Source organism: Sminthopsis crassicaudata, chromosome 4 (genome assembly GCF_048593235.1).
Source record: "Sminthopsis crassicaudata isolate SCR6 chromosome 4, ASM4859323v1, whole genome shotgun sequence".
NCBI classification, from domain to species: domain Eukaryota; kingdom Metazoa; phylum Chordata; class Mammalia; order Dasyuromorphia; family Dasyuridae; genus Sminthopsis; species Sminthopsis crassicaudata.
In genome coordinates, this window is record NC_133620.1 from 25,876,290 (window position 1) to 25,892,374 (window position 16,085).

Consider the following 16,085-nt stretch of genomic DNA (forward strand, 5'->3'; position numbering starts at 1 on the left):
AGCTATAGCTCATTTCTGCCAAATTACTTTTAATTTTTTCCAGCAGTTTTTGTCAGATGCTGAGTCCTTACCCCAAAAGCTTGGATCTTTGGATTTTTCATCTGGCCTTTTCATCAATAATTCCTTGAAGTGCTTTTATTTACTAAAATCTGGAATTTTTCTTGTAGTCAGTCATTCAATAAATATTTAAGTGTCTACAGTGTGCTAGATGTTCTACTAAGTATGGGGGATACAAAGAAAAACAAAATAAAATTTCTGCCTTTAATGACCTCGGAGTCTAATGAGGGAATCGATATGCAAACAATTATGTGCAAACAAGCTGTACAGGGATAAATTTGACGGTATCCACATAAGGAACACACAAGAATAAAAGGCTTCTGGAAAGCATCCTGTGGGAGATGGGATTTTAGTTGGGATATGAAAGTTGTTTATTCTTGGCTGCAAGTCTATCTCTTTGCCTCCTGCAGTGTTATATTCCATGCTCCTTATTCCTTTCTAATGGTAGCTTCTCAATTACGTGTGGTCCTGACTATGGCTCCTCAGTATTGGAATCCTTTTGTTAAAAAAATAATTTATTCAGTTACATGTCAAAAAAATTTTAGCATTCATTTTTATGAGATTTTGAGTTCTCTCCCCCTGTCTTCTCCCCTCCTCTGAAGATGGTAGACAATTTGATACTATTTATATACACATATTTCTTTATTAGCTGCATTTGTTAAAGAAGAAACATGAAAAGGAAAAAAAACAAAAGGAATAAGATAAGTGAAAAATATGCTTCCATCTGCACTCCAAGTCCATCAGTTCTTTAGTATGGATAACATTTCCCTTCATGAGACCTCTGTGCTGACTTGGATCATTGTGTTCCTGAGAAGAGTCGAGTCAATCATGGCTGATTATCGTACAACATTGCTTATACTATGTACAGTGTTTTCTTGGTTCTTTTTAGTTCACTTTGCTTCATTTCATACAGGTTTTTTGGGGGATTAATCTGCCTGTTCATAATTTCTTATTGTGCAATAATATTTCGTTACATTTCATATACCACAGCTGGCTTAGACATTCTCCAATGGATGGACATTGACTCAATTTCCAGTATTTTGCCACCATGCAAAGGGGCTGCTACAAAGATTTTTGCACATGTAGGCCCTTCTCAATTTTTTTATGGATTCTTTGGTATAGACACCTAGTACTGGTATCGCTAGGTCAAAGGATGTGCACAGATTGGGTTCCCTCTGAACATAGTTCCAAACTGTTCTCCAGAATTCTTGGATCAGTTCAAACTCCATCAACAATGCATTAGTGTTCTGATTTTCCAATCCTCTCCAACATTTATCACTTTCCTTTTTTTGTCATGTTGGCCAATCTGAGAGATGTGAAGTGGTACTCAGAGTTGTTTTAATTTGTATTTCTTTAACTAAAAGTAATTTAAAGTGCTTCTTCCTATATCTATAGATGACTTTGATTTCTTTATCTGAAAACTGCCTCCTCATATCCTTTGATCATTTGTCAATTGGGGAATGCTTGTATTTTTATAAATTTGATTCAGTTCTCTATAGATTTGAGAAATGAGGCCATTATCAGAGACATTTGCTGTAAAGATTGTTTCCTGGCTTTCGGCTTTCCTTCTAATCTTGGTTGTCTTGTTTTTGTTTGCACAAAAGCTTTTTAATTTGATGTAAACAAAATTATCTATTTTGCATTTTGTGATGCTCTCTACTCCTGTTTGATCATGAATTTTTCCCTTCCCGTGGGTCTGACAGGTAGACTATTCTTTGTTCTTCTAATTTGTTTATGTTGTAACCTTTTATGTTTAAATCATGCATCCATTTTTAACTTATCTTGGTGTAGTGTGAGATGTTGGTCTATATCTAGCTTGTGCCCTATCGTTTTCTAGTTTTTCCGGCAGTTTTTGTCAGATAGTGAGTTCTTTTCCCAGAGGATAAGATCTTTGGGCTTATCAAACAATCGGTCATTGATTGTTAATGTCTTGTGTACCAAATCTTTTCCACTGATCCATCACTCTATTTCTTAGCCAGTATCAGATATTTGAATGATCATTGCTTTGTAATCTAATTTTTAGATCTAGTATTGCTAAGCTACCTTCCTTTGTACTTTTTCCCATTAATTCCTTTGATATTCTTGATCTTTTATTCTTCCAGAAAATTTTGTTGTTATTTCTTCTAGCTCTGTCAAATAGTGGGGTTTTTTGGTAGTTTGATTGGTATGGAACTATACATTACTTCAGGCAGCATTGTCATTTTTTATTATATTGGCTTGGTCTACCCATGAGCAAATGATATTTTTCCAGTCACTTAGATCTGACTTTATTTGTAAGGAAAGTGTTTTATAATTGTGTTCATATAGTTCCTGGGTTTCTCCTGGCAAATAGATTGCTAAACATTTTATATTTTTTACAGTTATTTAAAATGGAATTTCTCCTATCTCTTGTTGCTTAGAATTTGCTGGTCATATAAAGAATTGCTGACAACTTACATGGATTTATCTTACATCCTGATACTCCCTTAAAATTGTTCATTATTTCAAGTAATTTTTTAGTTGATGCTGTAGGGTCCTCTAAATATACCATCATGTCATCTGCAAATAGTGATAGTTTCGCTTCCTTCTTGCCTATTCTAATTCTTTTGATTTTCTTTTCTTCTGAATTCCTTTTTTCTGGCCCCTTTTAAAAGCTCTAGATTTTGGTTATAACGTTTCTAGGTGTTTTTATTTTGTAGTTTGTTTTCTAAGCGACTGGTAGATTTTTTCTATTTTCAGATTGTCTTCTTGTTTTAAGAGGTCTCTAGAGTTTTTAGGATACATTGGGCTGGAAAAGAGATGGTAAGGGGACATTTTGTCAACTGAATCAAATATTTTTTATCCCACAAACAAGGGGTGTGGTGGAATCTTGCCTTTTCTGCCCTTTCTGGCCAATGATGGGACAGTATGGAAGGGGTCTGCTGTAGAATGTAATTTCAAAAATCTAAATACCTGCTCTTTTCCTCCTCATACCCTAATGGAGGATGCCCTCAATTCATGAGCAGCTCATTCACATAGATGATCGCTGCCTGGCTGGAAAATAGGCATCAGTTTGCATAGTTGTTTTCTCAGGCTGCCTTTTTGGAAATAATAAGAAAGGAGTTCTATTTCCCAAACTTTTGGCATCCTTTTCTCTCTTTTAGAAAGCAGGAGCTTTCAAAATTCTAGATTCATTGGCCCTCCAACCCAAGCCTCTTCTGGGGATATCTAAGCCTGTCCACTTCCTCTTTCCCTGCTTCCTGTAGTACAATTTCTACTTTGTTTCCATGCTAGTGATCGTGATGTTAGGTTAATGGAGGAAAATGATTTGAGGAATCTTTACAAATCTTTTCTAATTTTTTCATTATTCTGCTAGAATGAAGGGTGAAAATATCCTTCAATTAAGCAAATTTTTTTTATCAAGTTACCTTGGTAATCTCATAACCTGTAATTCTGATCAAAATACAAAAGTATCTAACCCCTATATTGTTTAATTAATTACTCCTGAAAGTGCCGTTAGTAGCATCAGGGTGGGAGGAAAGCTGTGATTATAGATATACTCATGGTACGTCAGAGCTGGAAGAGTCCTTTCATTTTACAGATATATTTTTATGAGGGAAATCCAGGAATGAGAAGCAGGCGGAATGAAAGAACTTTTCCGAAAGATTCATGGGAAAAGAGACAGATGCAGGTTTGTGGTAAGAGTGTATGTACCAGTCACATGGACAGAAGGAACAGAGAAACAAGGAGTTCTGGGAACAGATTCTAAACCCAGTGCTAAGCAGGAGACTGCTTAGTCATAAAGAATGATATTTCCCCAACATCCAGTTCACTCTAGAAATCACTTATTTAATGCTTATTATGTTGAAGGCCCTGCCGTAGGTTAACACACAAAACTCCCTGCCCCCAAAGGGCTTACAGTCCACTGGGGCCAGAGTTGAGTGAGTTCTAAGTAGTTTAAGGGGAAAGAGAGAGATTGTATTTACTGAAGTTCCTTCTCTATCGATAAAGAGAGGAGAACGATTGAGGGCCAATGTCCAGTGCAATGTGTGTACATAAATATGTGTGTATGTGTATACACACATGGATACACAGACCCATATTTTGGGGAAAACTACCTTTTATTATAATGGTTTTCTTTGCAGTACTTCGTATTTTATTTTCTGTTTAAAAAAAAACCCCAACGACATAATTCTAATAAGGAATTAGTAGACTTCAGCAGCCTGCCCAAGAGGGAATGACAGCGTCCGTGACACAAAAGAGGGGAAGAATTCCTGCTCTAGAACATCCTTCCCTGGCAGGTCAGTAGCAGGAAGGAAAGGAGAGCCCATTGCCTCTCTTCCCCCAGGTGCCCTATTCTGCTTTCAGACAGTTCTGCTTTTCTGGTATGTTCCCCAATTCCTGCCTGTACTACTAGGTCCCAAATAAAGAATCTCCTAAAGTGGTCCCTTGAATTAATTCCCACCATTTGAAGTTAGAGTGGTGTGAAATATGGTCATGGTTTCAGCCCAATGGAAATGTTCCCTGAAAATTCAAGTATTGCAACCAATTTAGGGGATCCTCTTGGGGCCTGAGACGTGCAGGTTTCTGGGACCAGGTGGGACCAGTCTCCTCCCTCTTCCACAGGCCAACCTTTCAGATAAGTAAACATTGCTGTGGTCTTTAGAAATATCCGTTTCTCCCACAGCCAGTCACTTGCAGATGCAGGATTCAAACACTTTATAGCTTACTGGGTTAAATCTGCACTTTAGAAAGCTTTCTGGTAGAGCTCCAGTTAGCTTTGGGGAATACCAGAAACCCTCTTCCCTTGAACTGGCGAGAGCATTTAGGTGATGAGAGGCACCCAGGGCAAAGCATCCTTAGTGCCTCATCCCCTTCCCTCTGCTCAAGAGAGCGTTTTCCTAGGATTCATTCCCCTCTCTCTCTTTCTCTCCCAGAGGGTGATTTTCAACATTGTTAACTTCAGCAAGACCAAGAGTCTCTACCGAGATGGGATGACCCCGATGGTGAAGTCCACCAGCCGCCCCAAATGGTGAGTTCCGGGTTGAATTTGTCTCTTCTTGGTCCAGTCCTCAGGGCACAATGTGCTGTGTTTTGGAGGAAGGCACTTTGCTTTGTGACCCTTTCTCTTGGTGTGATGTTGGTTCCCCGTTTCTTCGCTCTTGTTTTTGGGGGGTCTGAATGCTTTCCCCAAGAGCATTTGTGTGGAAGACTTGTCCCTCTGTCCCTTTCAAGCTATTGCAGCTGCTTGTGGATTTTATTTCCCACAGGTTTTGTTTACAGAGTTCATAAGCCCCCCATGCTGGTAAATGCTGTATTTGGGCTCACATTTCTTCCTCTAAGGAAGAATAGCAGTTGTTACTAAGAGACGAATGGAAGCTTTAATTGAAGACAGGAACCTGGCTGAGAAGCGCACTGTCATTGCCCCGAAGTTGGGGTCTGCGTCGGGCCAGGGTGACTTACCCGGCTCTGGAGCAGGTGCTCTGGGGGCTGCTGACTTCGGGGACTCCAGAGCAGTGCTGGGAAGTAGCTCGATGAGCCGATGTCTTCGTGTATCTCATGAGAGGGTCCAATAGGAGGTCGGCCCTGATGGTCTCAGTTGGGTCGGGTGGTCCGTGAGCCTTGGTGTTGCTCTGAGGGGGCTTGTGTTTGTGCAGCTGCTTCATGGGAGAAGGATGGAGCAGATTTCCTGGGGGTGGAGGGAGCTTCTGGGGGCTGCAGGATCAAGAGCCATGGGAGAGACGGTTGATTAGTCCCTTCCCTAGTGGAGGTTCTTGGAGGAACTGTTCCATTGGAGGCAGAGGGCCTTTGTGTGTTCTGAGTTCTGTTGGGCATCTTGGGTTTTTCAGATTGTCCTCTACCTCTTGGACAAGGTTTCCACTTGTTCTTCTATGTATTTTCCTTTTGTTCTATCCTCCAATGTAACCTAGATGGGCTCTGGGTAAGGAGAGTCGATCAGACAACTCTGAAGGTCATTCCCTGCTCTTCAGTTATTCCCTCTTGACCAGGAAAATCATGTGATTTGTCCCTGTTCCTACAGATAATGGAACCCCAGGATTAGAGATTTAGACCTTAGACGTCTTTCCCCAACATCTTCATTTGACAAAAGAATAAACTGAGGCTGAAAATCGGTGAAATGATTGGGCCAGAGTCACACAACCAGGAAGTGCCATCAATGAGGTCTGAGCCCCAGTCTGCCCAGTCCTGAGCCTGCCGGCTGTCCGCTCTTCCCGGCGTCACGGGGAAATGGCGGGATAGGGCTGACGGTTCAGAGCCTCTGTACCCACTTTCGGCAGATTTTCCAAAGTCAAGTCAAGGGAGTCCTCGGCCACCCTGATGAGCTTCCGGGGCAGAGGGTCTTCGGCTGGGGGGTTCCTCCAGAGAGTGAAGGCTGGAGAATAGATTATTGCTATTCCCATTCGCTGGGTGGAGGAGCTGGAGTGGTGAGAGTTGGACTGGGTCACAGAGTGAGGACCTGAACCCTGGGCTCTATTTTTCTTCATTCCGAACGGCCTCTGAACCGCTCCCATGGGATCGTTTTGTTGGAAATATCCTGCTCTTCCTTTAGCATTAGCATTGTAAGATGTGTTCTGTTGTAACTGTGCTGGACTACGAAAGGCCCTCAAGGGCTCTGGAGTGGAGGTGGGGGCCAGGCCCCTTCCCTAAACGTCTCCTGATTGTGGACCTGGCTGCCCAGTGTTCTGGCCCTTTTCTGCAGGATAATGTGCGTGAGCTTTGTGACTGCTATTAGCCTCCCTTCCCCCTTCCTGTGTCTAGTTGCGGACCCCCGAAGGAAGCGCCCTTCCTGTGCCAGTCTCTGCCTCCTGCTCTGGCTGTTGCTCCTCCCCGTGGTGTGGGAAGCTCGCTCTGTTGTAGCGTGGAGGCTGGGCAGGGAAGGGCCCAGGGCCTGAAAGTCTTCCAGGCAGCCCTGGTTTCTGTTCTATGGGGCTAAAGTGCAGGACTTGCGTGTGGATGCATGTGTACAGGCATTTATTTGTGGATTTACACATACATGCACACGTGTAACACGTGCCCCTGGGTCAGACTGCCTTTGATTCATGATCGGGATGGAAAAGCCGCTCCCAGAATCTGTGCGTGTTTAAAGGGAGAGCCCGATTCTGGAACCAACAAGCATCCCTTACTAAGGTGCTGATGTCAGATCGGAACCATTTTCCTCAGCAGCAGCTTTTTTGGAGAGAGCCCATGTCAGGGGGACCCCGAGAAGCAGTGCTGAGGGCAAAGATAGACGGCTCTGGGCGGGGACTTCGGGGGGGGGGGGGGGGGGGCTGGCTTCCTCTGGATGCTTTGTGGCAGCCTCAGGCTGTTCATCTGTAAAATGGGAATCGCAGCAGCACTCACCTTCTAGGCTTGTTGGGAGGCTTAAGTGAGGGGTAGCTGTAAAGTGCTTTGTAAACCCTAAAAGGTAACGTCCAAGGCCACACCTGCTGCACCTCCCGGGACCCCTTGAAGGCCCGGGCGGCAGCTGGACACGGTGCTCCGGGGGCAGGCTACTGCGGGTGGGAGAGCCTGGGACTCAGCCACCGGCTTTGTCCTTCTGGGAGACCTTGGTGGTTTGGGGGTCTCAGTTTGCTTTGCTTCCTTCTCTGTAAAGTAAAGGGCTCGGCTTCTCGATCTCCGCTCCTCGCCGTTCCAAATGCCCCAGTGCTAGATCTCACTGAGGGAAGGCGGCTCGGAGACGCCGCGGGGCACAGGGCGCTTGGCTGTGGGACTCCGGGCAGGCCGTGTCAGCGCTTCAGCTGTGCAGTGGCACTTGGGTGGGTGCTCTCTGAGGGCTCCCGGGGGCCCCAAGGAGCTCCAACCCCGGCCCTCCTCCTCACCCGGGCTGAGCTCCCTCCTCCCCTCGAAGGCTCCTTGGACAGCCACATCAGCCCGCCTGCTCTGGGTCCCCACTCAGAGCTGCCTGCTGGGCAGGAGCTCCCGGAGCTTGTCCTCTGCCGGCTGATGGCCCCCATGTGGCTCAGCCGCAGGGAGACGGTCCCGGCCTTGGAGGGCTCCCTCAGCTCCCTCCCGCGTCTTCGGGTCCTCTCGTGTCTTGCTGCTGGAGCTGTGGGGGTCACGGTGGTCACGGCTGCTCCCGGGGCTGTCCGGAGCCTTCTCAGTCATTTTGGGGCCATTGTCTAACATGCCTGATGATCTCCACCCTTTTATTGTTCCATAGGATGTCTGCCTCCCCTCAGGCTCCAGGCCGGCCGGCTGCTCCTCCGCTCCTGCGTCACTCTCCATTTTCTGCTTTGTCCCCCCCCATTAAAGGGCCGAGAGCTGCCTTGGGGGCCCCGTGTGACGCCCTTCCTCTCCCGGGGCTGACCGCAAACCCTCCCTCGTTAAGGAGGCTTCAGTGGCCTCTGACCGAAGGCTGGGCCTCTACTGCTTGTAAGAGCTGGGCGCCGCTGCCCCGGTCTGAGCTCCAGCCTCTCATCTCCGGGGAGAGCGAGCCTGGAAGCCCAGGAGAGGCCCTCGGCCGCGCCCGGGGGACCCTGGGCTCTGGCAGCTAGAGGCGAGCCCCACTCTCCGGGGCGGGGAGCCCCAGGGGGCTGCGGTGTCCGGGATGACCGTGGCGGAGCCTCAGCTTCCTGCCTGGGTCAGCGAGAGAAGCCGTCGCTCAGGGGGGCGCGTCTGGTCAGGAAAGCCTGAAGGGGAGGAATAAAAATCAGTTTGGAGAAGGCCAAGTGGCCACGGGGCGGGAATGTAGGTGCAGACGCGTCCTAAAGGGCACCGAGCCGGAGAAGGGCGTGGTGGGAGCCGCGCTGTGAGGAGCTTCCGGAACTTCCATCAGGGCTCGTCTGCAGGAAGGGGATGTGGCCAGTCTGGGGGGATCGGCCGGGGAGAAAGCCTGGAGCCGAGGAGGGACTGGGGGGTCTGGGGGGACTGCAGGAGGGACACGAACAGCCAGATTTGTGACTCTGGGCGTGGGAGGTCGAGAGAAGAGCTGAGGACGAGTTAGGGGTCGTAGTGAGGGGCCCGGGACGGTGCTGTCCTTGACAGAAATGGTCGAAGTTTTGGGGAAAAGATGTTTTACCAGAGTTTGTCTCACGTGACCCCCTTGTTTTGGCCACCATTTCTCTCCTCTCTGCTGCGGCTCCCTCACCTGGCCCGGTCACAACCCCGCCCCGACTCCCAGCTGTCCGGTGTCCGGACGAGGGGTTTGTCTTCTTGCCATCCTCACCCCTGGCCTCCCGCCCCTGGCTGGGAACAGCAGCCGGGAGGCTCCTAGGAAGGTTTTTCTGTGGTAAACGAGGGCGCGTGGAAGTGGACCCTGGGACAATAGCCGAGGCAAAGCCTCCCCCGTGGAACCCGCCCGCAGGGCCAGGCTTCTGCCTGGGTTGGATGTGGGCCTGCGGGAGCCACGGTCAGGCCCTGGGCCAATCAGGCTCCCCCGGTGCTGGGCGTGTGCTCGGGCCTTGGGAGGGTCGTCGGAGGCTCGGGCTGGCAGAGCGGCCCCACCAGCACTGAGGGGCGCCTCCCTCCCCGCGAGTGGGGGCGGTCAGGGCTCCCGCTTCCCTTTCTCTGATTTACTGCTTACGGAGCGTGGAGCACCCGGGTACCCGCGCTTGGGGCCGGACCAGGGAGTTCGTGGGGTTGGACCGTCGGGCTGTCTGAAGGGCTCCTGCAGCAGCAGGAAGAGCCCTGTTTGGCTCGGGGACAGCGGGGGGAGGGGGGATTTACACTGGCCAAGGACGTTCTGAGGGCCTCCTGTGTGCGCGGGGTCACCCAAGGGGGGAGCTGTTACGGGGCAGAGGCGCCCCCGAGGCCCTTGCCGATGCTGAGAGCCTGTGATCTTGGGGGACTTCTGCGATCCCCGATTCTGTGCTCTCTGGTCTCCTCCCCCATCGCCCTTCCTTCTGGAGGGGCTGAGCCTACGGAAAGCACTCGTCCCTTCTCCATGTTGAACTTGATTTTGAATCCCAGCTCTGCGCTTGAAGGGACCTCCAGGCCATCATTCCCAGCAGCCTCCTGGGCCCCTCGGGGCCTGAGCCAGAGCGGGATGGGAAGGAGACCCTGTGGGGCCAGAGCGCCTGCCCTTGAGTCCCAATCCGTTTTCGTGCCCTCTCCTGTGCTCTGTAATAGTGAGTTTTAGCTTTGCTCCTTGTTGCTGGGGCACGTTAGGGCTCACAGGGGTGATACCTCCCCCGGGAAGCCTTCCCAGATCGCCCTGAGCCCCATACGGTCAGTGGGGTCATGGGGAGCACTTTGGGCAGTTTGGAGCGTTTTGTGTTGGAGGCGTTCTTCAGCGCGGAGCCGCGGAGCAGGTTGGGAGCTCTGCGGGGGGAGGGGCCGTGTCCTCTCCGGGCCTGACCTTGAGCACTGTGGGCACTGAGTTGCACTGATAAGAGCCCTGAGTCACTGAGGAGGCCCTCGGCCCCTCCCCTCCTCTGCGCATCTGGGACGGTGGTGCTCCAGCTTGGCCTGGCCCCCTCCATCAGCAGATTTTCTTCTAGGGTTTCTAGGCCGACCGCTGATGTTTCCTTGGCACCGGTTCCCCTTGGCTTCCGCAGCCTGGCATCCACCCAGCGCTCCAGCCAGCTCGGGGGCAGAGGGCTCTCGAGGGAGGCTGCGGGAGCCACCTCCCATCTGCAGACAGCTGGGAGGTCAGCCTCTGTCCCTGGGCTGCAGAACTGCATGCTGGCCATTGCCCCCGACAGACTCGAGGGTTCGAGGTTCGGCCTTGGACGCTGCGTCTCGGTGGGGAGAGCCAAGGGCAAGCTCCCGGGCGAGGGCGGCGGCGGCTGAGGACGTAATGGCCGTCGTCCTCCCTCTCCCAGAGTGATGGATCCCCGTCCGATGGTGGGCGTGGTCACGGGGATGCGACGGTAAAGCAGAGATGTCGCCCGCCTGATTTCCGGACTTGGGATTTCACTGGTTTGGGGGATTTCCTGCCGAGGAAACTCCCTCTCTGAGAAAGTTGGCCCTTTCTCTTCAACTCGGATGTTACTTAACTTGACCAGGAAAAATGGGAACTGTATCCCAGGAGGAGGAGGGAGGGCAGAGTGCTCCTTAGCTCCTTGCTGGTCAAGAGCCGGGGGAAAGACTGTCAGTGTGGAGGCGGGCCCCGGATGGGAGGATTCGGGGGGACGGGGAGAGGAGGGTGAGAACCACGCAGGATGAGATGGCGCGGTGGGCGGCTGCCCCTCTCCGCCAGGCCGTGGATCAGCTCCTCCACGTGGAGGACTCACTTCTGGCCCCTCCCTATCCCATGTCTTCCTGTACATCCCTCCCCCCTTCTCCATGTGTACACTTCTGGAGTCAGAGCCCACCCGCTGGGCCCGGCTCAGGGCTCTGTCTTTCAGTCCTTCCCTTTGCACTGGCTCCTCCCCATCCCTGGAGGATCGTCCTCTCCTTGGTAGAATCCTTGCCTTCCTCGAACACATTAACCTTCTTCTGTGGCCTCTTCCCTGCTCTCGGCCTTGCCCTCTGAGGTCTCCTTTCATTTCTCGGTGTATCTCTGTGTGCCATTTGCTATTAGGCTGTGCCCTTATCGACTATGCTGTAAAAAGTCATAAATATGGTCAACCCAGAGAATCATGGGAAGTCTTACATGAAGTGATACAAAGCAACAAAATCTGCCCCAAAATACACACAATATACTATCAGCAATGACAACGGAAAGAATAACAAGCCTGGAAACAAGGAAAATGAATGTCTTAAAAGTATAAAAGATGAGGCTGGTCACAAAGAAAAGATGGGAGAAGGTGCTTCGGGGTGACCAGACTTCATCCTTCTTTGTGGAGGTGATTCCAGATATTGGTCTTGCTCATGTTTTTCTCCTCTTTAAAAAAATTCCGTTTTAAGTGACTGCTTTCTTGAATGGGGAGTGAGATTGATGGCGTAGGGAATCTAAGAGAAGGTGTCAGTCAGTGAAGTCTGCTTTCACCAAAGATGGAGACTTCTTGAGGAGAGGAACTTTAAGAGTCTTTTTGTTGTATTTCTGTCACTTAACCTAGTTTTTGATATACAATAAACATTTAACGAGTGTTTCTTGCTTGGTGGAAAATAAGAATGTAATGATAACGGCAATAGCGTGGCTGATGTTCCAGATGACACCTTCCGGGCTCAGAAACATTTAATAAGCTCCCAGCACATTCAGACTAAAGTGTTAAGGGCACTCGGTTCTGTAAGAGGGTGCAGGAAGAAGGCGGAACTGTCCAAAGCAGTGATTGTCTCAGGGTGGAGCTTGTGGGCCAAGGTCGGAAGCCACTGACCGGGCCTTGTGGAGATGTTCTTTTGGCCTGACTCGGAGGCAGAATTCTGGTTTCCTGAAGGAGTAGGGCGAGCCGCCCCCCGTCCCCGGGGACGACCGGTGACAACATTTGGTTGGGCGTTCTCAGAGACGGCGCTCCTGAAGCCATGGGAGGAGGAGACTGGAGTTCACTTTAGCCCTGCCTCTCATTAGCTGTGTTCCCGCCTGCTCTGGCTCAGTTTCTTCCTCCAAAATAAAGGATAACCTGTCTGAAAGTGGGCTGGAGGGTGGGGACTGAGAGCAGAGGAAAACATGGAAGCACCAGTAGAAAGGCATTGTCCCCAAGACAGACGGCCTCAGGACCGTGTCCGGACGGGAGGGCGCACTGAGCTTTCCGGAAAGGGCCACGTTGGTGGGAACGGTTGCTGACCACTGACCTCGCTGTGCTTGTAAATGACCTTTTCCTAATGGTGGGTTAATAAAGGAGAGCGTGGGGGCTCGTGAGTGAGGGTCCAACACTGCAGGCCTGCAGGGTGACCTCGTGGAGTTTGGGGGGCGAGGAGTTTGTCAGGGCAGTGCCAGCGGGCAAGTGGTCTCGGCCGTGTGCCGCCCATGCGGGGGTCAGACTTGTAGCCTTGACATTTTACCGCCGTTATTCTTTCACTCTGGATTAGAGAGTGCCCCCGCCAGAGCTCTGCAGGGCATTGGGCTCGCCACTGCTCCTCTCTGGTCACTCTTCTCCAGCCAAGCGAGAGTGCCTGCCGTGGGCCGTACGCGGTCCGTCTGCTGCCTCCCAGGCCTGGCACACGCTCCCTCATCTGGACCTCTCGGAATCCCTGGCCACCTCCTCCGTGAGGGCCTCCTGATTTCCCCTCCTTGGAATTCCCTGGCATTTTCTTCACAAGGCAGGTTCTTCATTTGAGGGGGTTCTCACTCATCGTTGGTGAGTCACTTGCCCCTGGTGGGCCTCTCTGGGCTTCCCTCTCCTGATTATGAGCTCCCTAATCTCCACCGAGTTCACCCCCCACCTGACCAAGTGTACCCCGTGATCACACAGAGCAAAGGAGGTTTGGAACAACCAGGATGCATTTTGGGGAGCGTGGTCTTCCAGGAAACCCGGGCTTCACATCAGCTGGGGCCCCAGCTCCTACCTCCCCGGCTCCTGTCTACAAAGGGCGCTTAACACAGACCAAAGCTGCCTTGCTTTCCCCTGGATGCTGAGTTCTCCCTTCCCATAAGTACTCAGCGATTTGGGGCAATCCCATCCCTGAGAGACATCCCTCTCCCCCCCCCCCAGCCGGGTGCCTGGGGCCTGAACACGACTCTCGTGCTGGGCCCGGAGTTACCCAGAGTGACTCTGTGCAGTACTGAATTGGAGAAAACAGACTGGAAATATTGAAATAAAAATAATCTTCTCCGAAATGCGCTCCTCTTAATTGTTTCTTTTCTTCCTGCCAGAGAGAGGGGGAGGCTCTCCGATCTATTTCAATCTCCTTTTCTTTCATTTAAAAACCCCAGAATGAGCTTTGTCGAGAGCTGATACTGGAGCATTTAACCAAATTTCCCAATATCTAAATGGATTTTTGTTCTGGTTAAGTCATCTTTATTATTTTTAATATGCTTGATTATATGCCAATATGCAGTAAGTATTCCGCCACCTGTGAGTCATCCGCCCGGGGTCTCTCCTGAGCAAGCTATTTTATTACAAAAAACCCTGTGGGAAGGGCACGGAGATGGGGGGCTGAACATTAGAGCCTCCGCTTTCGGGTTCTGTACCTTCTTTTTTTAGAAAAATAAATTCTTCCATTAACTGCCAAGCTCAGCGAGAAGGAGGTAGAATCAATCCTCATTATGTGATAGAGGGTTTTGCTGGGTAATTATTATTATTAAAAGTAATAACAGGCATTTATAGAACATGGAACAGTTTACAAAGCACTTTGCATACATTATCTCATTCCAACAGACACTGGGAGGGAAAGATTATTATCCCCATTTGACAGATGATGAAACTGAGTTTCAGAAAAAGAAAGTCAATTGTTCGAGGATATTTATGCGTAAATGAGCCAGACTGTCCCCCAGGGCTCTGCCGGCCCGTCCTCGGGCCCTTCCCACTCTGCGTTCTGTGTCTTCTGTTCTTTCTAAAGACTGACATTCGTGTTCTCAAGTCCGCGTCCGCTCCGACGCTCTCCGCTCCGACGCTCTCCGCTCCCAGTTTCCCTTTGGTTCAGGAGCTGGTGCTCTGTGATCTCTCACAGTCCTGACCTGCTCCGCTCTGTGCCCAGTCAATCAAAGACCGTTCATTTACCTGAGATCCAAAGGAAGGCCGCAGCAGGCCCTGCCCCCTGAGAGCTCCTGTGCCCAGTGGCAGCAGGTCATCATAGAGTGGAGGAAGCTGGGGGGGGGAAGGGCAGAGAAGATGCCCCCCGTGGCGATGTCAGCTTGGTTGTGAAGGAAGCCCAAGAAGCTGGGCCGTGGGAAGGGGACAATGCCCCATGCCTGGACAACAGCCAGTGCAAAAGTACCGTCCCAGGGAGGCCCGAGCCATCTGCCGCTAGAGGGGCCGTTGGAAAGGGGCAGGGCGCGGGCTGAGCAGCGCTCTGGAGGCCCTGCGGTGGCGGGCTTCCCGAAGGTGACAGACCACTGCGCTTTTCTTCTGTTTCTTGGAGAGGCACTTGGACGCCTGCCCCCAGGACCAGTGTTCTATCACTGGAGTTTTGCTTGATTGACTCTAGGAGTGACTCCCTGGTCACTGAGGAGAGAGCGCGGGCTGAAGGCTGGGGAGACTTGAGTTGGGAAACCACCTTCAGGCCATCCTGGAAGGGTCTGAGGGCCTGCACCGGGCAAGGGGGCAGAAGGGGAGAGGTCATCAGGGTGGAAAGCACAAGTCTCATTTGGAGACGTGGAGGGGGTGAGCCTGGGGTCCAGGGAAGAGGGGAGGCTAGGGGAAAGACCAGGGTCTTCTCTCTTCTCGGAGGCTGTTTCCAGCTCTGATGCTCTGAGCATGCTCCCCTGGTCCCTCCTCCTGACGTTCTTGTGGTTCAGCCCCATCGTCTTGTGGCCTTCAGTGGCACGGTGACATTCGTCCCCACCCTCCCCGTGACCCGGAGATGCTTCCGTGCAGCCCCTCATTTTCCAGACCAGGAGCCTGGGGCCTCATTCCCCGGCACAAGCTGACATGGAGGAAGTGAGCAGAAGCCGGGCTCTTGGGACCCCACGTCCCCCACTGCCCCTCATCTCCTTCCTTCGGGCCCAAAGAATGGTCGCCGTGCAGCCTGGAGGGACAGAGAGGAATGAAAGGGGAGCCAGTGAGAGGCAGAAAGGGCAGAGCAGCCCTGCCACTGAGTCAGCCATTCCTCCAGCTGCTCCGCCTCTGGGGCCCAGCCAGGGCTAAGTGAAGGCTCTGGGTCAAGCCCTGGGTACCCGGGAGGCCAGGTGTAGTCGGGTACTGTAAGGGCTCCTTCTGCCAGGGAACCCTGAGCGCTCGGCCATCTCATTCTGGGCACGGGAAGACCCTGGTGACCTGGAGAGGCTGTGCGTGAGCAGGAGGCCCGGATGGTGAGGGGCCATGGGGAGGAACGGCACATGTGCAGCTTGTAGAAGAGGGGGGGGAGCTGTGGAGGCTGACTGCCAGGACTTGGGGGCCAGATTGGTTCTGCTCGGCCCTGGGGCCTTGATAGTGGGAAGTCTTCCTAAATGGGTGGCGCGAGCGGGTCCGCGAGCGGGAGCATATCGTAGTGGGGATTCCACGGATGAGTGGGACTCCGGGGCTTCGGCCATGTGGTTCCGTGCCCGGGGCTTGTGGTTGGGCTGCACTTCTCAGAGCACTGCCTTCCTTCAGGCCGGGCAGGAAGAAAATCAAGGAGGCCGTTTTTCT

The 16,085-nt window shown here is 51.4% G+C and overlaps 1 protein-coding gene across 1 annotated transcript in view; it reads left to right on the forward strand.

Annotated features, from left to right (window-relative positions):
* AGBL4 (AGBL carboxypeptidase 4) overlaps window positions 1-16,085 on the forward strand; it is a 726,120-nt gene that overhangs the window by 407,605 nt on the left and 302,430 nt on the right. The window contains 1 exon segment of the mRNA XM_074264643.1: window positions 4,953-5,047. Within this exon segment, the coding sequence (XP_074120744.1) occupies window positions 4,953-5,047 (95 nt within the window).